The 23,075-nt window shown below is 41.1% G+C and overlaps 1 protein-coding gene across 1 annotated transcript in view; it reads left to right on the top strand.

Annotated features, from left to right (window-relative positions):
- DDX31 (DEAD-box helicase 31) overlaps nucleotides 1-23,075 on the top strand; it is a 68,618-nt gene that overhangs the window by 31,265 nt on the left and 14,278 nt on the right. The window contains exons 15-19 of the mRNA XM_063432488.1: nucleotides 5,282-5,332; nucleotides 9,875-10,014; nucleotides 12,008-12,089; nucleotides 20,942-21,053; nucleotides 22,648-22,828. Coding sequence (XP_063288558.1) covers nucleotides 5,282-5,332; nucleotides 9,875-10,014; nucleotides 12,008-12,089; nucleotides 20,942-21,053; nucleotides 22,648-22,828 — 566 coding nt within the window. The remainder of the gene's footprint in view (nucleotides 1-5,281; nucleotides 5,333-9,874; nucleotides 10,015-12,007; nucleotides 12,090-20,941; nucleotides 21,054-22,647; nucleotides 22,829-23,075) is intronic.

Raw genomic sequence — 23,075 nt, 5'->3', positions numbered from 1 at the left:
TCACACGTACTGTGGGTACCCTGTGTGCACTGACCTAGACTATTAGCCCCTGTCCTTTTCGGCTTTGACATACTGTTACCTCCTCATCCTCAACTGCACTGATCTCTTCTACAACTACACCTCCCTTACTGCTCTCGCCTCTTCTGTTGCAATGCCACCCTTCACTAACCTTACTGTTTGCCATCTTTATTGCACTGACTTAATAGCCCCCGTCCTTTACTGCACTGACCTCTACTATTAGCCCCCCTTTACCATACTTATCTCTATTAGCCCCCATCCTTTACCATACTCAACTCTACTATTAGCCCAGTCCTTTACTGCACTGACCTACACAATTTGCTTCTGTCCTTAACCATACTCACCTCCACTATTAGCCCCCATCTTTGACTGCACTGACCTCCACTATTAGCCCTCGTCCTTTTATCATACTTACCTCCACTATTAGCCCCCGTCCTTTATTATACTTACCTCCACAATTAGCCCCCATCCTTTTACCATACTCACCTCCACTATTAGCCCCTGTCCTTTACCATACTCACCTCCACTATTAGCCCCCATCCTAGACTGCACTGACCTCCACTATTAGCCCTCGTCCTTTAGCATACACACCTCTGCTATCAGCCCAATCAGCACTGACCTCCACTATTAGCCCCCATCCTTTTACCATACTCACCTCCACTATTAGCCCCCTTCCTTTACCATACCCACTTCCACTATTAGCCCCCGTCCTTTAGCATACACACCTCTATTAGCCCAATGTTTTTTGGCACTGACCTCCACTATTAGCCCCCTCCTTTTACCATACTCACCTCCACCATTAGCCCCTGACCATTACCATATTTACCTCCACTGTTAGCCCCTGTCCTTTACCATACTTACCTCCACTATTAGCTTCCGTCCTTCACCATACTCACTTCCACTATTAGCCCCCATCCTTTACCATTCCCACCTCTACTAGTAGCCCCCGTCCTTTACAATATTCATCTCTTTTTGCCCCTGTCCTTTACCATACTCCCCTCCACTATTACGCCATGTCCTTAACCATACTCTCCACTACTATTAGCCCCCGTCCTTTACTGACCTCCACTATCGGCACCCGTTTTTTACAATACTTAGCTCTACTATTAGCCCTCGTCCTTTGAAACACTCCCTTCTATTTTTCTCACTCCAATCTCACTAATCTACACTGACCTCTATATTTAACTTATTACCCTGTGTGCATTGGTCTCTGCTTCCTGTCCTTTTCTGTATGTACCATGTGCATTAAAAGGTCAGGTTTTTACTTGCTGCATGTTGGGGTTTGGGGGGGGAGTTGCTCTTTCTCGTTTCATAGACAATTATTGATCCTTAGGGCTGGAAAATTGGCATCTAGCCGTCACTACATCCTTCGTGCCCGTCATTTGGGCATTTCCTGCTCCACTCTTTCTGGAGTGGCCTAATACACTTTCAAGGCTTAAACAACATATTTTCCTCATACTGTGCTCTTTGATGTGTCTACAGTAAGGAATAAATGAGATCTCCAGCTCGGAGACCTCGCATGAGCATTAATATCCATTATATAAACTTCTTCCTAGCCTGATCTGCGGCGTTCCTACCCTGCACCGGGGACAAAACAGCACTCCAGGAAACCCTTCTATTGTACTTATTGAAAGGGGGGCAGAGCCTGGCTTCCAGGCTGCATGGACGTGCTGAAACAGAGCTCCTGAGCATAATGGCACGATTCGGGGCAAAAACCCCAATAAAACTGCACGCACAGCACCTGGAGGGTGACAGCATAGTCGGGGACACCCGGGCAAAACGATTGATACCAGTCATCAACCCGCTACTTACCTGGAACCGGCACCAGCACCAAGAGGCCTACTCGAGACCCTGTAGGGGAGAGGCGGCTGCTCTCCTCGCGGACGACCCTGCAGATAGAACCTCCACACTACTCACCTCCTACCTTCCCCCCCCCCCCCCACCTGGACCGGCGGGGGTCATCCCGGTCCGCACGGTGTGTTCGGAGCCACCAGCTACACAGAGACGCGAAACGAAGATAAAGCAGAGCTGGCGCCCACACGGCTCCCCCAAGATGGCGGCCGTCAACAAGCTGCCTGCACTGAATCAGCTACATCAAACGATGATCCTACAAGATACCGCATAGCGCCTGAACGCAATATTCAGCCGCTTCTGGGCGCAACTCACCGCATGAGAGCAGCACAAATCACTCAGAAACCTGCACGGACGGCAGGTAAGAGAGGCAGCTGGCGGCGGGGACAGGGAAGTATACCCTTGGGCACAGCGACAGACGACCCACACACCCCCAAACCACAGAGCCCACCCGGGCTGAAGGCCAAAAGGGCGAAGACCCGGACGCATCACCCACACGCAAGGAGGCTTTATCGCCGCAAGCGGCCAAAGCCCATCAGGCCCTCCATTGCCCCAGTCAGGGGAAGAAACTCAGGCTCCAGTAGTTGCACAGTTTGTGGCGCCGAGATGCAGGCCTACATAACAGCCTGGGGCTGGAAGGATATCTTCACACTGCCCACCGCTGCTGCAGCCTTCAACACCACACCAACCAATGCTCAATGCTTCACAAGAGACGGCATCGGCTAATAGAGACTCTATACACAAAGTCTCCGGACAGGTCAGCGCCAGGCCCATCATCCCTCAGTTTACGCCTGTTAAACTAGGTGTCCAGGACTGACAACCATGGGGAGCAGATAGGTGTCCAGGACTGACAACCATGGGGAGGAGAAAGGATAAACACACACAACTCCGGACCACAGTGCCTTACAAGCAAACAGTAATGCTTAATGACGTGCAAATGTTATATTTTCTTTTATGTCTACTGTTATGATCTCTCATCACGCAACCTACACATTATACCTTAAGCGTCAACAAAGCATGTTAACCATATAATTTCTCACTATGTCTATGAATATGTATAGCTAAGTACCTCTCTTTTAATCGCTAATGTAGAACCTTAACGACAGCGCTGCTTTTATGTTTTGCTCTATGTCTCTAAGCTACCCAAATCTTAAAGATAGCGTAACAAGCAACCATTTCACTGCATAGGCAGACAAGTGAGATGTAACACCACCAAGTCAATTATTAGAATAATCTTAAATGTACATTCTCTGCACAAGCCATGCTTTCCACCTTTGTCTCTCCTCTACCTATTTCTCCATGACATGTGCATTATGCTAACATATTTAAAACGTAACGTAAACCTAACCTACTGTACTAGAGATCGTATTAATATTATAAAAATGTGCCTATATAACGAATGCCATGACATGTAATACCAATGTTTACCTATTCTACTGGATGTCGCTGTTGTGGCGCATACCGGCTATTTGTTTATTCTGTGCTCACCCAAAATAAAGAATAAAAAAAGAAAATATGGTATTGCAATCTGTTTCCTTGTTTTTTAACCTTTATATATATATATCTTTATCTCTATATCATTCTATCAATAGTAGTTTACCGTGGCACTGCAAATATTTGTCAGCTACATATCCCAGGATTATACTTCAATCTAAGGGCAGTGCCAAGTGTTGGCTTGAAGAGTTCCTCTAAAAGCCATATAACTGATGCTGAGTGCAAAAGGTTGTATTGCAGAGATCTGTCTCCCTGTTCAGTACATTAACAATTTCACGGGAAAATTTTTACTTCATTTCCTCTCCAAAGATAGATCAATCAAACATAGGTCTTACGGGGCAGACACACACCACCCTAGGGGCTACGGCTGCCCACCTGTGGTCAGTGATCACTGCACACAGCATGGTTCACAACTGTTTACGACGGCTGTGAATAGTCTGACTGTCGCTGCAGTATGACTGTTGACCTTTTCAGCAGTTTCACTCATTGATGTGGTGATGGATCTGCAAATGGTGGCTGAAGTGCTTGTCCCGTTAAGCCCTGTAGGACCTGATAGAATGGATAAGAAAAATTCCATAGGCCAGAATTACAATCCATGATGGATTCTTCCTGATGAGAGCGGGGCTTCTGCTAGAAGAAGCAACAGGAGCCATGAACACGAGTATGGATCTTTTATTTTATTCTACATTTTTATTTAAACAAGAATAGGCAAAAGGCTAGAGAAACTTGGTAGCTTGCCCTTTGGTAAATCCCTGCTCAGATTTTAAAATAGTTGGCTCACCAGGGCTATTACAGAGAGAATATATTCTGAAGCACATCAGACTGATCACATCCATTAGGGCAGTCCAGAACTGAAATGCCAGCAAGTTCTCTCTGCCACGAGAGATACCACAACTCTGGATGATGGTATCGGCCTATTTTGGGCCTTGTCAATGCCTTTTAGACCCTTTTCTACATGACTCCTTAAAAAACTTTTACAAAAATTTTTGATTTGAATAGTTTGCGTTAGTTTTCCAATAGTGGCCCTTCTATTTACTCGCCCCAGTTAATGCTATCAAAGAATTTCCTGGAGTGACATTCACAGCACATGTAAGTGTAAAACGCGCCGGCACCATTTCCAGGTAATCTCCACAGCTATGGTCCGGATATGCTCTGCATGTGTATAATCTCCCATCATCTCTTGCTCCTTTTTTTTTTTTTTTTTAAATCAATAATTCTTTATTATATTTTTCTTTTTTTTTTTATAAATAGACATCAGTACATATAGCGAAGCATATACACAAGACTATATATTGTATTCATTTATTGTACATAAGAAAGAAAGTCATCAGGAGGAAGTTCAAATACCATAGCTTAACAAATCAAAACACTTTATATTAATGTAAGTCGGTTGAGAAGAGGCAGTATGTGGTTAGGTTAAATTACAGGTTTTTCAATTGAACCATCCATCTCTGACTATACGTGCTATTTTTTTTGGACTTCTTTTTCAACCATTTTAAACCACCTTCCATACCACACAGGAATACAATTTGGCTCCTAAGATTTAGCCAACTAATAAACTCTCTTGATTTCCAGTGTCGTGCAAGAAGAAGTTTTGTGGCTACAAAAAAAAAAGTAGACATTAAGGCATTTTTTGGAGATAACTCTGGCCAATCAAAATGTAAGATCCCTATTGAGGGTTTTTGCTCTATCTTAAAACTCCCCATCATCCCTTGCTTCTGTACCTAGATGTCTCCCACAGAGAGCCATTTTGAATTTCTATCTGATAACTTTAGGTACTAGAGCAACCTTGCAATAGCTGTATTTAATTTCCTTGACATGTCGCAAGACCCACACTCACCTGATGTATTATGAAACCATATTCCACAGCGTAAATCTAACGGTCATTGTTTGCGTTTGTTTTGTTTTTTCTGGACAGGATGTTGCAGCCAGGGGACTGGACCTTCCGCAGGTGACCTGGATAGTTCAGGTAAGACATTCTCCTTGCTTAACCTTTTTAATGCCCGTTCTCAGTTAGTCTGCTGTTAGGCCTCAGACATGCTTTTGTAGCGTCAGCTGACCGCTCCCAGCCAATCAGTTGCACCCCTGCCCGGTTGCACTCTGCGCTTTCTGAAACTGAGATTCAGAATCCAGGTGCCACCTGGGTGACATAAGGATCAGCTCTGGAGACTCACGCAGTGCCCCTTAAAATTCCCAGAGCACATGCCCTGCAATACATCTCATTAAGCAGCATTGAGAAGTCTGTGATTGGACAGCCATAGAAAGTCTGTGCGGGGTTAGAAGGGGAGGGCTTGCAGAAACTTCAAACAAGAAATCTACAAGTTATTTTTAGACACACCACCAAAGAAAAGATGCATAATTGCATGCTTGTTTGCATTGGGGATATATCTACTTAACAACAATTTTTGTTTTGCACTTAAACTGTGAGCATTCCTTTAAAGTCCTGTTTGGTCAGAAGCCCTGCTTATTCAAACCAAAAATGCACAGGTTCTCAAGAGCTAGATTGCGTACACAAATTATGGCATAATTGGCTAGCGCCCAACTACTCAAAAAATGCACTCTGGAATGTCTTCAGATTTTTAAATTGTGCATGACATTTATACATAAGTGATGGCAGATCTAAAAATGGCTGCCCCTATGGTAGTAGGGTAAGCCAGGACATGCATTAAAAATAGTTGTTTCCTTATATGTATCATTTACAAAAAAGTAAACAACACAGATATGTTTAATAATAAGAAGTGCTTGACACCATTTTCCTTTAATTATTTTGTTCTAATTACTTTGTAAAAAAAAAAAACCATAATAATTTGTTTAACCCTTTGTATTCCTTCAGAAATCCATAGTACAAGCACTTTAACTGGTTCTCTTCTATGCATCTTTTTACCGCCCTTGCTCAGTGTGTTCTGCCTTGCGTCTACTACTCCTCTTGTATCTTCACAACGTGCCCTCTGGGTTTATTTATGGCATGTACTGCCATACTATTGAACCTTCTAGTTTGTTGTGTGTTGCATCTTGAGCCCATGAAAAGACCTAGAATGAGGCTGGGCTCTGTTCCTAAACATGCCCAAGTTTGCTTTGCGCAGAGCAAGACTTACTCCTTAAATTGGATGTGGCAGGTCTGCAAAGCTGTGTGTGCGTTACCCCATTGTGCGTTTCTAAACAGGTCTGCAGTGTACAAACCTAGCAAAGCATACACACGGCTCTGCCTGATGCACTAATGAAGAGTGGGGTTGAAGCCTTCCGATCCTTCAGATTTTGTGCCTGCCCCTGTGTCACCTACCCGTCCTCTCTCTTATTGGTGTTGCTGAGAATAGATGGCAAGTGAGCGAACAATGAGACAAGGAGTGGGGTGAACGAGAGAGAGGGACGGACAGGTTCCTGGGAGAAGGGCCCATTATCTCCAAATCTTGCAGACATTTTGTCTTCATGTGTCAGATAGCAGCTCTCTCCTGACAGTCACATCAGAGAGACTCTTTCCTTTCTAATGTTAAGGAGCTGCACCGGCTGATGGATTTCTCATGGGCTGCCTGGAAAGGCCAGAATATATTTTATATGTGGGATTTATCACCGGGATAATTAAGGCTCCAAGAAATTCCTCACAAATAATACGTCATTCACTGTGTGTGTGTACATCCTTGTCATTCTGTGAGATTGTGTGTATTTCTGTAACTCAGTGTATCAAGGTCTCTAGCAACATTTGGACTACAACTGCCAAAACACTCAGCCAGTTCCTGTGTCCAAATGCTTTGTGCGACCTGCCTTTTCCATTGGATTTTTTATTTTTGGGGGTTTTCTACTTCATATTTAACAATCTTGTAAGTTGCCAGTGTGACCCCCTAAAACAAATCATATATTATTTATTTGTTGTAACCCGGTGTATTTTTTTTTTTTTTTGTCCTTTTGAAAGAAATTTAGTGACCTAACTAGCAAAATAATTAGTGGGTGGCGTGCAAATGTGATGTGCAGTTTTTTTATGGGGAGGGTGTTCATCCATGAGAGAAACAAGTTATGCCCTAGGCTTAATTCTTAATCCAACCCACCCCCCCAAAAAATAAAAACACATATTCATAAGTTTGTTTAAATTTTCTATAAATATGTGTGTGTGTACATGTGTGTGTGTGTGATCTAAATTATGGGAAGACCTTGCTCTAACGTTTTTCAGGAATTGACTTTTATCATTTAATTTTTTTATTTTTCTTGTGATGAAGAATCATAGGTATTATCTTGCTTTATTGGGGTTTGTAGTGACCCCAAACATGTTTTATTTAAATTCATTCCAAAATGCTGCTCTTTGCTGCAGCACTGAGGGGCTTAAGGGGACTCCTGTGAAACTGGTTGTTCATGCTTAGTGAAGGTTTAGTGCTTGAAAAATATTTTTTTGGGGGGGGTTATTTTCTGAGTGTGTGTATGTTTTTACTTTGGTGTGTTTTTTGTAATTTTTCTTTATATATACCGTAATTACATTTTTATTTTTTTGATTTTCTGCATGCTGCACCTTTTTTCTTCCTGATAAATTTCAGTGGTTTGCCTTTTTTTGTAGTTTGTGGTAATATGTCCTTGTAAGTGACATAGAATTGCTCAGGTCCCGGTAATTTCATTTTCAAGAGTTTTCCTTGTCTAGTGAAGGCATTACGTCCCCCAGCTCGAGCTTCACTCACTGATGGCACAATTTAAACTGTATCCACAATCCTGGGATTGACATTCCAAGCAAAACTAATGCCTTTCTTACAGTAGTATGACTAAACATGCATGGTACTGTACTTTGCAGCCAGAGCTAGCCTGCGCGTTTTGTCTCTCTACGCAGGAAGTCTAGGCAAAAATCATAGACCTATTTTTTGTTTTGTATTGTATTTTTTAATTCTTTATTTTTCATTGTGCGGGTGGGTACAGATTTTCAACAATTTGCCACAACAGCATATACAGATGTCAATGTGTACACGTTAGTATGATTGAGCGCACATTTTAGTTATTACATTTTTAACAAGTAGCTAAGCTCCAGCCTTTAGTAGCAGTCGTTAAATAGCTCAGGAGAGATGCCTGGCTGGTGTGCCTTAGTGTCTATGTGTATAGTAACCGTGGATATCTCGCATGGTTGTTCCAGCGTGTGTGGTCTTGACCCATATGTGCGAGGGGAGTATCCCCTGTGATGGGGCTCATCTACGTCAGTGTTCGGGTTGTTTTGTACTTTTTTATTGATTTATTGGACATGAGAAAACTGTCACGTGACAATGTATAGTTGGCTTAGAGCCGCGTGAATGCAATGTAAAGATAATAAACTTTTTTACAGTTTAGAAAGAGAAGCATGCAATCCTAAAAGACTATCGTATTGTGAGCACAAAATACGGCACATAAACAGGTCTCTGGCATTGTATTGTTTAAATCTCTGAATTTTTTTTTTTCTTTACATTTTAACCCAAAGGTTAGAAAAGTGCAAACATAAGAGGCAGGGCGTACAGTGAGGGGGGGGGCTCACTTGTTGATAAGCGGTCTCCCACCTCCCAAACCTTTCCTAATTGAATCTTTATGTGTAGGCGAAATAATGGCAACTGAAAAAGAACAACTCAAGTGGAGCAGCATAATTTCAGACAAAAAAAAAATCAGGGCTACAACACAAAAAAAGTAACCTATGAACCTAGATGACATAGGTTTTATAAAAGGGTCATTCAGGCGGTCCTTGTGACTCACAGTCCCGTGTGCGACAGCAAGCTCTGCTATCACTCACAACTGATCACCCTAGAATTTTGAGGTCAATCGAGTGCATGTTAATTATTACAGTAGGCCGAAAGGCCCTGTTCACTTTGCTGCGAGTGGTTAATATCAAGAACTTTTATTTTGCGAATAATGTATTTTATGTGGATATTCCCAGGTTTACAACTTGCCTGGGTTCTAAAAAAAAAATATTTGAGCTAAAAAAAGATTTTTGGCTTTTGAATTCTACTGATATTTGTCAACTTACGGAGGAGTCCTCGTGAACGCTACTTGAGAAACAGTTCTCCAGAATAGACCAGATCTAATCTGAAATGCAATCCCTTGCTTTGTCAGCGGGAGATTGAATAAGCTGAATGCAGAACTGACCTTCGCATTTCACTCGCTTTGTTTATTATTTTATCTCCTTTCCTGCGTATGTTTTCGATGATAGAGACTCAAAGTCTTATTATGGAACCTCAAACTTCCATGATGCTTTGCCAGGCTGTGAGCATCATGGCATATCTAGCACCCTAACCGTAGGCAAGCACCCTGTGATTGTTTAAGTTCAGCAAGCCATTTTTCCAGAAAGTGTAATGAAATAAACTTTCAATGCAGAATATTCCTATTTACGACTCTGTAGTTTAATCACTCACACGCCAGTTTGTGTCTTCTCAACTGAACAATATGGAAGAATTGCGTTCCTTTATTTTCATTCTCCCTGCTTTTTGTCTTTGTCTCATGCAATATTAATGTGTTGTTTGGGGCAAATGGGTGTCAGTTACTGACTTTTAACATTTTGAACACATTTTTGTCCTCCTTTCAGTACAATGCTCCGTCCTCCGCTGCTGACTACATACACAGAGTTGGACGCACTGCAAGACTTGGTGCTCAAGGGAGCAGTCTCCTTATCCTTATTCCGTCAGAAGCTGAATATATACAGACTTTGGCAGGCCATAAAATCAGGTGAGATGGGACCTGGGTGTAGATATTTGCTCCAAACCAAATCTGCAGTCTCTCTTCTTTTTAAAACCTTTGCCGCCGCATTTTGGAAGCGGTTTTGGAACTGTAAAGGGGATCTTTTAACTTTCCTGTTCCATAATATCCTCCTGCAATACTGTATAGCAGGATGAATTCTTGTCACAGATCGTGTTAGATGTGTCGAATTTCAGGCTATTAAAAAATATATACTTTCTGAAATCTTTCTAGAATAATGCAGTGTGCCTGTTTCCGTTCCTGACATTCAATCCTTAACACACCACTTAACATGCACCTTGCTAAAAAGAGAGGGGGGCGAGGGCTGTATTTTAGAAATATTTGGGGAAACGGCTGCCTGATACACCCCTTTCATGTCTAAAAGTGCAGGCTTTATTCTTGAGTTTGTTCTAAACACCTCCACTGTATTATTTTGTGTTTCCAACGCTGGTAGACATCTTGAACTCTTCTGTATTAAAATAAATTGCAGAAAGCCACTTTGAAATCTCCCTCCCTCCATTTATAATGGACAACCATAGAGATATTGCAATTACAGTAATTTTGTTACAGAGACGTTTCTTTTACGGATAAGGGGCTAAAACCAGATTGTGTCTTGTTTGGGTCTAGAATGGCATGTACGCTGTAAGATACATTGCCATTTTATTTAATGCAGGGTGTCTCTATGTGCTCATTGGAAAGCATACCGTTTAGCCATGGTCACAGCCCACAGTGACCGTCTTCCCAACAAACCTTGCGCTGTACTCTGCGGTTGGCAGCAGCATCTGATTCGCTGATGCTGTCGGCTTACCCACTCAGCCTAAATAGCAACTAGGGACAATGAGACCGCTCCGTGTTAAATGGGTGTTAGCAAAGGTATTATAATTTTATGGGAAAGTAGCAGTTACATTTATTTGTATTTTATGTTGCTTTCAAATGTAACCAGAGATGAACCAGCTGGGCACATACAGGGGGCCCCCAGAGGGGCAGAATCAACTTTCTGTCCAATATGGAACCAAACCGTGCTTTAAAGGGATGAATATGGATTTTTGGCGACCTCATTTTGCCGCAAGAACAGTGGTCTTGGACAGTGAGCCGCAAATTGTGGTACATTGACATGTAATACACAAATGTGAGACCCTCACCTGTTATTTTTCCAGGTTTGCATTTTCAGCCTGCTATGCGTTGCCATTGTCAATATACCACAGTATGCTGTAAAGTGTGTAATACCCAGAGATTGCTGGCAGTCTACCCTTGTGTGAAATTACACCACATTGCCTATACTAGAGACACAGAGCCTCTTAGACAGGTTACTATGACATGGATAACTTAACAGGCATAGCTTCAAATAACATTTTTAACCATCCTCATATTATATTATTTTATGCTTTTACGTTTATCTGCCTTTTTAAACCCTAGCCCGTGTCATCTCTTTCAGTTACATCTCGTTATGGCAAACATTCTCCAACAATTTCTTTGTAAATGAATTAAAAAGTGAAAATGCAATATGCTCCTTACAGTTGTAGATATGAGATCAATAGCGGTTTGTGTTCCAGTAGTCCAGGCACTTGTAGCTAAGCTTAGTTGTAGTTGCAGTGGTCAGCCATAAAACAAATCCATTGCATGATGATAGCAGAATATCTTAAGTGAGGTATGGCATCTGAGCCTTTCTAGACCACGGACAGGCAATCTTTGTAACTCCAGATGTTTTAGAGTACATCTCCCATAATGCTCTTGTAGTCCTAATGATGGCAAAGCATTAGGGAAGATGTGGTCCACAACATATGGAGTACCGAAGTGGCTACTCCTGTTCTAGACCATCGAACTTGTGAATTGTGTTGACCATTACGTGTCTTATGTGTAAATGAATTGTCTATTTTTATGTAATCAGGATGAACTCATGCTTACTCAGAACCTTTTAGATCTAAACTGTGTTAAAAATACTAAACCAATGTTCTTTTTTTTCTTTTTTTTTTTTAAATAAAAGTATCTCCGAGATGAAAATGGAAGACATCTTGTGCAACCTCCTAACAGAGGATTTTTTGAAAATTAAACGAGTAGAAAATAAGGTTGGTACATTTTACTTAAAATGAATTAATATAAAACAGACAACTTAATAAATGTGTTAAACATATAGAAAATTCTATTGTGTTTTATGTCTAGAGGAGATGGGGAGTGTCACTTAAAATAAAATAAAAATTTCTAGGGTAAATCTATCCATGTTAATATATTCTTCTCGGTTTATTACCCATAGAAAGGTGATAATTGTTTCCATGTAGAATTTTACTTTTTTGGTAAATTGCCATGTGAATTAACTAATGTTTACCAAGTCATTGGTAATTCATTGAAATTGTTTTTAAAGGCGTAAATCCCAAATTGATGCTGCCAGGAGTAGGACCTGCAACCCTGATGCTTGAGCATGTTCTACAGTTAATCTATTAGTAAAACACGTTCTGATTACTGTTTTGTGGCCATTAGGCCAACATAACCTTCACGGGCATACCAGCATTATATTTGTGTGGGGCTGAAGTAATTGTGAGGCAAAGTTCTACATATCTCGCACTCACCAAGGAAACTAATCAAACATTCCTGCTTGGCACGTCAAATGTCATTTACATCAGAAGAGCGCTTATTCCTATAACCAGATTCTTTCCCAAATCTGTAATGCCTCTGCAATGTAAAGCATCGGAACATAATCACAAAAGAGTAACACTGAGCAAAAGAAATCTTCTACAACATTAGATCAGTAATTATGCAATTGTTTTGCTATCTAGATAGATTTGTTGGTAATGCATGGTCTTAGTTACATAGTTACATGGCTGAAAAGAGACTTGCGTCCATCAAGTTCAGCCTTTTTCACATTAGTTTTTGCTGTTGATCCAAAAAATAAAATAAAAAATACCCAGTCTGGAACACTTCCAATTTTGCAAATAACCAGGGACAAAATTCCCTTTTGATCCCAGAATGGCAGTCCGATATCTCCTAAGGCTAGAAGCTATTAACCCACTAATTAAAAATCATATTCCTGTATAGCAACAATATCCAGTTGCTGTTTAACCCCTTAAGGACCAAACTTTTGGAATAAAAGGGAATCATGACATGTCACACATGTCACACATGTCATGTGTCCTTAAGGGGTTAAATATCTGTACGGACTCTGATGAAACCACCTCCTCAGGCAAAGAATTCCACATCCTTATTGTTCTTAATGTAAAAAAACCTTTTCTTTCCCTTAGATGAAATCTCCTTTTTTCCAGTGTTAATGCATGATCTCATGTCCTATGTATAGTCCTGTTTATGAATAGATTTCCAGATAATGGTTTGTATTGGCCTTGAATATATTTGTATAATGTTATCATATCCCCTCTGAGGCAACGTTTTTCTAGAGATTTAAATGTGTAGACCTTTCTTCATAACTAAATTGTTCCATTCCTTTTATACATTTTGTAGCCCACCTCTGCACTTTTTCTAGTGCCATAATATCCTTCTTTAGAACAGGTGCCCAATATTGCACAGCATACTCAAGGTGTGATTTTAGCAGTGTTTTATAAAGAGGAAAAATTACTTAAATAATTGCTTAAAGTGGTCATGGTGCCCACCCCTGGCACCCTTTATTATTTAATATTGTTTGGCACTGCAGATTTTGTGGGCTTCTTTTGTGGTGATCCCTAGCTAGCCAAATGGGATGTGTTGTTTGCAAGAGCTGCAGAACTTTACAAACTCAGTTTCCAGACCATATGCTTTATAAAACACATTTATTATAAGGTGTCCTAAAAGCAGTAAAGTTACAGTATCAAATAATAATACTTGTGTCTTAAGAAGGTACATTTTAGTCTGTCGTGATAGTCTAGTGCTGAGCCGGCCAAAGACATTGTGCTGCCTGGAACAAGGATGAAATGCTCCCCCCCCCCCAAAGTCAGTGCTCCGCCTCTCTGACTTCATCTGACGGGGACATAATGCACATGCGCAGCAAGCGCATTAGGCCCTCCCCATAGGAAACCATTCTCTCAATGCTTTCCTATGGGAATTTAATAACGCTAGATGCTGTTCTTGGATGACCAGCATTTATGTTTTGCCATGTGGAATTTGTAGGTTTATTGATAAGTTTGTGCTACTGTAGTGTGAGTGTTTGTGCAGAGTAGATCCATTACTATGTGTATAGAGGATGTTGTATTTGTAGGGGAGGTAGAGTGTTTTTGCTTCGGATGCAGTGTGTATATAATGAATATACTGTGTGTGCCTATGAAGTAGTGTGTGTTTGGGATGTATAATGAGATAGGGGATGTAGTGTGTAAAGGAAATGTATTGTGTGTATGTGGTGTTGATGTGAGTGCTTTTGGATGCAGCTCGTATGCTAGGAATGTAGTTTTTATGTGTGTTTGTGCTGGAGATGCAGTGTCTGTATTTGTGCCTGAGTGCTGTGTGTGCTGGGGCTGATATGTGTCTGTGTGTGTGCTGGGGATGAAGTGTGTGTGTGTGTCTGTATTTATGGTAGGCAATATTCGTATAAATAAAACGAGACCACACAAAAACCACAGACAACGTTCAATTACTTTTCAATGGGCTTGGCCGTGGTGTTTATTCAAAACTCAAGGGGCATACAACCATAACCATATAACAACTTTCAAAACCTTTAACTTTATTAACCACCAAATAGCCAATCAGTCATAACTAACCTGACCGCCTTTTATTTAAAACCATTTACCACCATATCCTTCCACAGAACTTGACCCTGAGGATGATTTTTGCCCTAATGCTTCATAACACCATGATGATACAATTAAATAAAAGTAAAGAGTGGGGGTTGGGGTCCGTCCACACCATTCCTGCTTCAGTCCACTCTGACAGGATTAAACGTGTGCTGCTTCTTTTTATACTGTTCCAGTTTCCCGCTCTTTTTATACTTGCAACTTTCAACCAATCCCAGGCCAGCTCCAGCCCCCTGAAACAGCTGTGTCATCAATTCTGCCCAGATACCTGTCTAACTGACCAACTACCACAAGATGTAAAGTTCCTCACATTCAAATTCTAGAAAAAACAGATTAACTCCTTCATTGCCACCATTCATATATGCCTTAGTTCCTGTGGCTTCTTTGTGTGCTGGGTGTGATATGTGTGTTTGTGTGTGTGTGCTGGGGTTGCAGTGTGTGTGTGTCCTGGGGATGAAGTGTTTATGTCTGTGTGTGTGTGTGTGTGTGTGTGTGTGTAAGTGTGTGTATGCTGGGAGTGATATGTATGTGTGTGCTGGGGATGCACTGTGAGTCTGTGTGCTGGAGATCCAGTGTGTTTGTGTGTGCTGGGGGTGAAGTGTGGGTCTAATAGTGTGCTGGGGATGTAGTGTGTGAGTGCTGGGGGTAAAAGTGTAGTGTGTGTCTGTGTGTGTGTTCGAGTGCAGTGTGTCTGAGTGTGCTGGGATTGACTTACAACACACTGTGCACATGAAACTTACCCTTACCCTGCTCCTCACGTCCCCACTGCTGCTGCCTGACGCCTGTCTGCCGGTGTTCGGCTCCTGCATTAGGGAGCTCCATGTCCTGCAGGCTGTGCTGCCCTGTGGGTTGTCAGCATGCAGCATGTCCAGCACTGCAGGTTATGCGCCGGAACTTCAGTGCTGAACATTCCCATAACCCTGAGTGCCCGGGCAACCCCTCCACAATCTTCACGACGCCCCTGACATATTAGAATTTGGAGCGGCCTTACTTCCTGCTCTGCGGAGCAGCTGGTTATTATTATTTTTTTATTTTAGATAATGCCGCCCCTGTCAGAGTGCCGCCTGGAGCAATAGCTCCACCGCAGTCCATGGACGGGCCGGCCCTAGTCTAGTGCTTTTCATTGCTCACAGACTGCAGAACATACATGGTCCAAAAAGCGGAACTGCCGCGCTTGAGATAGTCAAACCAATAGCCAACCTAAAGTTTAGTATGGGTTGTGTTAAGAATAAAAGAAAACTCAGTTGTTTTTATTTTTGTATTTACTTTGTATGTAGTATGTCTGGTGGTCCTAGCACAGCCAGAGCGTTCCATGTAACTCAATTTAATCCCTGCAGTGTTCATGCTGGTAAATATATTGTGTACACCATGGAAGGAGCAAAAAAAAAAAGAGAATTGGGGGCACATCTGGAACATACATTTCTCAGAAATAGTGTCAAAAACACCAACATTTATACAAAATACAGGTTAATGAACAGTGACTCAAATTTTTTTTTTTAATTGTTACCGGGCTACTTATAATCATCTGTCTTAGCAAGCAAATATAGGGGGTTCAGTTCCACCATAAGAACATATTGTGTTAAGTCCACCACTATGTTACAGTACTCCAATATCGGTGGGGCTTATACATACCCTGGAATATATGTATTCCTGAAATTGGAAGTGTTTCGGAGGTAAGGTTTTTTTTTTGTGTGTTTTTTATTTTGCCGTTACCGCCTCAGTCTACTTGCATATAGTAAGTGGTGTAACTGCGTTAATTAGGGTAAGGGAATGCGGAATACTTTTCTTAGAACTTCATTAGTCAATAGGGCCCATTGTCCGATTAAGACCTATAGGCATTAAGATAAAAACTTGTTGTTAAGATACTACCCAGCCTTAGCTGCCCGTTCTATCTGCTTCTTTGCCTTCAAATCAATTCATACTAAACTTTTTGCTCAGGATGGTGAATGTGTGGGCGCCTAGCACACATAATGGGCAGACAGAAGATGGGATGAATATTACTTAAAGAGAGGGTTACAGACTGAACGGAGAAGCATCCTTGGCTCATCCCCCCTCCCCCCCCTTCCTCTTCTTCTGTAATATATTGCCATATTATCACTAATCCCCTGGCAGTTGTGACATTGAGACAAGTCATCTGTCACTTAAGATTGAGCTCTCTTTAATTTTCTGGCGGAACTCACAGCAGGGCAGCCTTCAATTTGAGGTCTTTATTGGAATTCTGAAGCCTCTCTCTTGCCATCCCTCGGATGTCAGATCTATTCTCAGACTCGCTACAGAAAGCACACAGTAACCAGCCAAGGATTCATCCAGGGCTCCAGTTCTGTTTATTTAACGCTTTACGAGGATTTTTTGTGCTTACGCAGCCCAGGCCAGCCTGCTTTTCAATATAACATTAACAACTGTTCTTTTCACATCCCCTTACCTTTAAGCCCCTAGTCTCCATCTCCCACTAGCACCCCCTTCGCCTTTCCCTCTCGTTCTTCTCATTAATTTGAAGAAGTTAAGAGGACAGGAGGAGGAGGTTGTGTGTATGTGTATACTGGAGTGTTGGGTGCAGAGGGGGGAGGCTGGGAAAAAAAGGATGCAGAGGTTTTTTTTTTATTTTTTCATTATTAAAGTGCTTAAGTTTTAATAACAGTGGATTGTGTCCACCTGGGAAAGGGGTAGCTGCTGTAATTTTGCATTCATATTAAAAAAATAATAATAATAAAAGAAAGATATGAGTTACACTAGCTGCTAGGAAGAAAAGCTTAAAGGAGCCGTTTTAGCTAGCAACAAGGAAACATGAGCCCGCTTAGCCATACTGCTCTGTTTCTTGGTCTTTGGAACACATGCGGACAAGCGTAAATAAAACAACAACAGTTCAATTTCGGGGGATCAGGCATGTTCATTGTGCTGGCTTTGCAAGGGTTAAAAGTGCATAGTGCTCTACTGTTCTGATGTATTACAGTATTGTGCCTGTAGGAAGAATGTGTTCAGTGATGGACACCATTGGCATTCCAGGTGGTTGTGATCTGCATTTCCCATGATGCCGAACAGCAAGGTAGCCATCGTTGATTAATAGCAAGATGCGTTGTTAATTGATGTTGGAGAATATTTATGGGAAAATCTGAAATAATTGAAAGTTCTTGTTCCGTGTTTTGTAACTCTGCTTGTCTATCGCAATGCTTTTTTTTGTACATATTAATGTAATTTTGTTTCAAATAGATCTAATAACATAATATTTTTATCTTTAATTCTGTTCAATGACACAGATTTTTAACTCCATTAACTCCATCCTTTGCTGTTCAAACTATCTGGTGGGCTTGTCTAAACAGTTGACACCTAGTCAAGTAATGGCGCGTTTGGGTTGGGAGGATCACATTTTGTTACTTTATAGGCCTTCTAGATCAGTGTTTCTCAAACTTTTATGGAGAAGTACCCCTGCAGGTCTAAAAAAGTTCCCAAGTATCCTTCCCTCGATAAGTAATTTCTATTGATTTACATTTCAAATTAAATGTTGTAGACACTGATATTTAATCCCATATTGGAGAACAAGCCTGATTAAAGGTACTGAAGAATACTTTTACAATAAATATGGCATAATGTGAATATTGTGTATGTAACATGGAGTGAAGTATAATAGTCACAAAATTAAAATATTATACATATAGAAATATAGGATGGGACGGCAGATAGGAACCGTTTGGCCCATCTAGTCTGCCCAACTTTCTAAATACTTTAATTAGTCCCTGGCCTTATATTATATCTAGGATAGCCTTATGCCCATCCCACGCATGCTTAAACTCCTTTACTGTGTTAACCTCTACCACTTCAGCTGGAAGGCTATTCCATGCATTCACTACCCTCTCAGTAAAGTAATACTTCCTGAAATTATTTTTAAACCTTTGACCCTCAATTTTAAGACTATGTCCTCTTTTTGTGGTAGTTTTTCTTCTCTTAAATATACTCACATAATAGTTACACACAGAGGACACAAAAACACACATTTACACACAGAGGACAATGACACAGACCCGCATTTACACACAGAGGAAACACGCACGCATGCACACATGACACACTATCACTGATTTGACACACACTGACAGACATACACATTCTCTCACACTCACAAACTATTATTGTTTTTCTATTATTTTTAATCCTATATTTTTTTAGAGCTGGAGTAGATCCATTCCCAGGGGTCCTGTGCTTGTTATGCTATCATCTTCATGCCCTTCCAGCACTGCTCCCTCGAACGCTGTTTAGTGATGCTGGGGCCGGAGTGATGTCATAACTCGGGTTTTCGTGAGGGGAGAGTGCTGGGAAGATCATGAAGCTTACAGCTCCCTTGCTGACCTGGCCACCTACTGACGAACACTAAGGTAGTCAGCCGGCCAACTCTTGATGTACCCCCACAGCTTGAGAAACTAGGTTCTGTATCATGGGGTGTTGATTTTACTACCTTAAAGGAACACTATAGTATTAGGAATTCAAATATGTTTTACTTACACTATTGTTTCCCGTTACAACCCTCCCATGGATTAAAAATAGATTTACTTTCCTTATATCCCGTAGCTCTCACTTTACCTTCATGGCTGAGATTGTCATGATTATGCATTGCTTCCCCATAGGAAAGCATTGGGAGGAACATGCACATGCGCAGCAGTTCGCCGTACTGCACCAGTCAAATGCTCTCTATGAGCATCGTTTGATGGAGAACCAAGCCTGAGTCAGTACTCACAGAGGAGCTGACTGTCCGGAAGAGGTTTGGTTAACCCTGCAATGAAAACATTGACCTTCCTATACAGCAGCAATGTAAAACCGCAGTGGCAATGCACCCAAGCCACTTCATTGAGATACAGTGGGCTGGGTGCCTATAATATCCCGTTGCCAGCGTTTGTTGAGGATCTATATAACACTGTACTCTGAGTACTAAAAAAAGCTACAGGCTCAAGGTTTTACACATAAATAAAACTTATTTTAAGTAAACTTATCGTATGCATACATTCACTTTAAATAATAAAGGATCATTATCTGATTCTTCTTTCCAGATTGAAAATTGCCACTTTAAGAGGTGATGGAAATCAGAAGGTGCCGTAAATAATAAAATTATTTAGTGCCATGGTAACTATTCTAATCAAGGCGTCTGTCTTCCATCCAATACCTTTTTATTCCGGGCTGAAATAAAATAGAATATGCTTAGTTACTTAATAAATAATATTTTTTACCAAGACGTGATTGGTCCTGAGATTTTAAGCAGCCTAACTGTTGAGCTAGAGCAGTGCACGGCTGGCTGTGATTAAAAGGACAATTATTGCTTTGGTACAGATTGGCCACCCGAGAGAAGTCCCTCTCCATATGTAACGCTAAGTATTCATTCTAAAAACATCTATTTGCAATGAGAAGACTCAACATGGAAAAAAAAACAAAGAGTCCAAATTAGTGCACCCCTGTCCCCCCCCCCCCCCCCCCCCCCCAAAAAAAAAAAAATATTGTTATTAGCGAGTATCTCTTACAGATGCAAAATCCACCACTTTGCAGAGGGTGAGCTTTGCAGTCCAGCACTGAAACCGTTATGAGGCACCTTATGAAGAATGTATATCACTGTGTGGCATGGCGCTGAACACCAGTTCAGTACTGTATAATGACCTTTTCATACTGTGCTCCTTGCTTTAACTCTTTCAGCACCGAGCAGCACATCGTAGAAGAGGGCTGGGTACTGTTCTGCTCACACATAGGGTTCACTCCAATTCCCATCACACTTTTCAGGCAGGATTGGATTTGTAATCCCCCTAGATTCTTCCCAATGAAAGGGAAGAAAATATTGAAATTAATAGTCCATTTATATTCCCATGGTGCTATTGGTTGCATCCTACCGAATACATCTTCTCTGCACCCCCCTTTTCCTCCTCCTTTTTTTTTTTTTTGGTTCGGTATTACAATGTAATTTCTTCTTTTACCATTAATATTGGAAGGATTACTCTTGTTGGCCTCAGAGGGGGCTGCTGTGTCATTTTACAGTTATTAGATCTGTTTTAAACTGAAATTCTTTTTTACTAACCCCATATTCTCACTTTGGTTTCCTTATTTATTTATTATTTTTCTTGTGTTTTTAATATAATTCATCCACGATTCTCTCTACACCCTTTTCAATCTTTTTTTTTTTTCCTTCATCTTTCCCAATCCAACTTACCTAATCTTTCTCCCTCCCCCTACTTTTCTTACAGAAATCGGAGAGCCGTGGACCCCAGGCTGTGCGAGAAAGGGCCACTGTCTTGCAGACAAAGTTTGAAGACTATGTACATGCCAGTCCAGAGACAGCTCTAGGGGCCAAGAAAGGTGAAGGATACCCAAACAGTCACTCATCTCGTCTATATATAATTATTATTATTATTTTTTTTTTTAAATAAGTTATGCTATATCGGTGGTTCCTAAACCAGTCCTTATGACCCAGCAACAGTCCAGGTTTTGCCAGCATCTCCATTGGAATAAATAAGGGAAGTACATAAATCCTGGATTGTTGGTGGGCCATGAAGACCGGTTTGGGAACCACTGTACTATAGGCATATTTTAAATTGTGTATTGAGCACTTTAGCATTGCTGTCCCGCATTTGAAAAAATGCTATTCTCGTTTGCGCTTCTACAGCGGCAAACTTTTCTGCGGTGCTTTAAGGTAACACAATGGGGTTAACTACAAATAGCTGACTGTCAAAAATAAAATGTACAGATCGAAAAATTGAAGAAGGCACTGCTCAAACAAGCTTACTGTTTAGAAAAAGATCAACTAGACCAGCCTACAACTGTTGGATTGCAACTCCCATAATCGTTTGCAAGTCTGTGAGGTTAGGCTTTTGGCATCAATCTCATATGCAATAGAAACACACAAAATGAAGCCCTGCGCTCAAACTCCCACTACTCCTGGGCAGCAGCAATGACAATAGTACTCTTCAGCCTCAATACATAGAAAAACAACCAAAAAGGTACCTGCGCACAATGCCAAATCCCTATGCACATTTAAATAACTGGGCATTTTTTAGTAATAGAATAGCATTGCCTCTAATATGCAGCTGTTTTGTGCTCCATTGTTATTATCGATTACTTTTTTTTATATGTATATTTTTACATTTCTCTGTTATATATGTTCTGTTCCGGTGTTACAGCATGTACCGTTAATCAGTGCTCTGTAAGCTGCCTGGCTGTCTTATATTTACTGTACTCTGGTCAGACACCCTTTCTTGGTCGAAGCTAGACTGAGCAGTTTGCCAGCTGCTGAACTACCTGTCAGTGACTAGCAAAGGATCATGGGATTTGTAGTTAATCACCTGCTAGAAAGCTTCCAGCTTACATCTCAGTGTGTTGGAGCAATATTGAAAGAAATTCATTACACCCTGGGACCTGCGTGTGTCCCCCGGCCTCAAAATAACACTTTTTTGCTGTCTTTATTGTTCATAAACGGCAATATCCAAAGCATCACCGATAGAGATTACACCTGAGCTTAAATAAGCTCCTGACTCCTGAATAAGGGGAAGTTGCAGTCTGTTGCCAAATCTGAGCAAGGCTAGGAATATGCAGTCAACCGAGTAGTTTTTTTTTTTCTTCTAACCTCATCCACACGTGCAAGTTGGAGGGCATATATCATAAGTAAGCAACGTCATAAGGAGTTACATTATGGCAGTGTTTAATGGATACTCTAAGCACCATAACCACTACTCTACTTGTGTTGTGTAACAGAACAATAAGTATATATTTATAAGAGCAGCGGTGATACTGTAAGTAATACGCGGGAAAACATTTTTAAATACTTTGTACTAGTAAGCAATAGATGCTATTTCCTGTTTTGGTTACTATCCAGAGCTCAACAATATGGTCCTGTAATATGGTCCAGTACATTTCTGGCTGTTTGTTTCTTACAATGTCCTCTGTCTCTTCCTAGCCCTGCAGTCCTATATTCGTTCTTATGCCACATACCCCAAAAATCTCAAGCACATCTTTCACATCCGATCCCTCCACCTGGGCCATGTGGCCAAAAGTTTTGGACTTAGAGATGCACCTCACAACCTTAGCCACCAGCTGGCAGAAGGTCCAAAGAAGCAGGGGAAAGCCAAACAGAAGAGGTAAGCACATGGAATCTAAAACGGACTTATTTATTTATTACCATCTGTCAGATTTAAATAAAGAACCAAAAAAAATCACTCTATTAGATATTATAATAGTGTAAAAATAAATAAATAATAATAATTGTAATCAAACATCCTGTTCAATTACCTCTTGTAATTTACCCAGTGGAGCTAAATTCAAGAGGCAGGAATAGCTCAGAGCACCTGCCTTGCAAAAACTTCTCATTGAGCTACACTGTGTAGT

Source organism: Pelobates fuscus, chromosome 9 (genome assembly GCF_036172605.1).
Source record: "Pelobates fuscus isolate aPelFus1 chromosome 9, aPelFus1.pri, whole genome shotgun sequence".
Classification (NCBI taxonomy): domain Eukaryota; kingdom Metazoa; phylum Chordata; class Amphibia; order Anura; family Pelobatidae; genus Pelobates; species Pelobates fuscus.
Note: the sequence above shows the minus strand (reverse complement) of the source record. Positions and strands in the feature narration are given on the sequence as shown.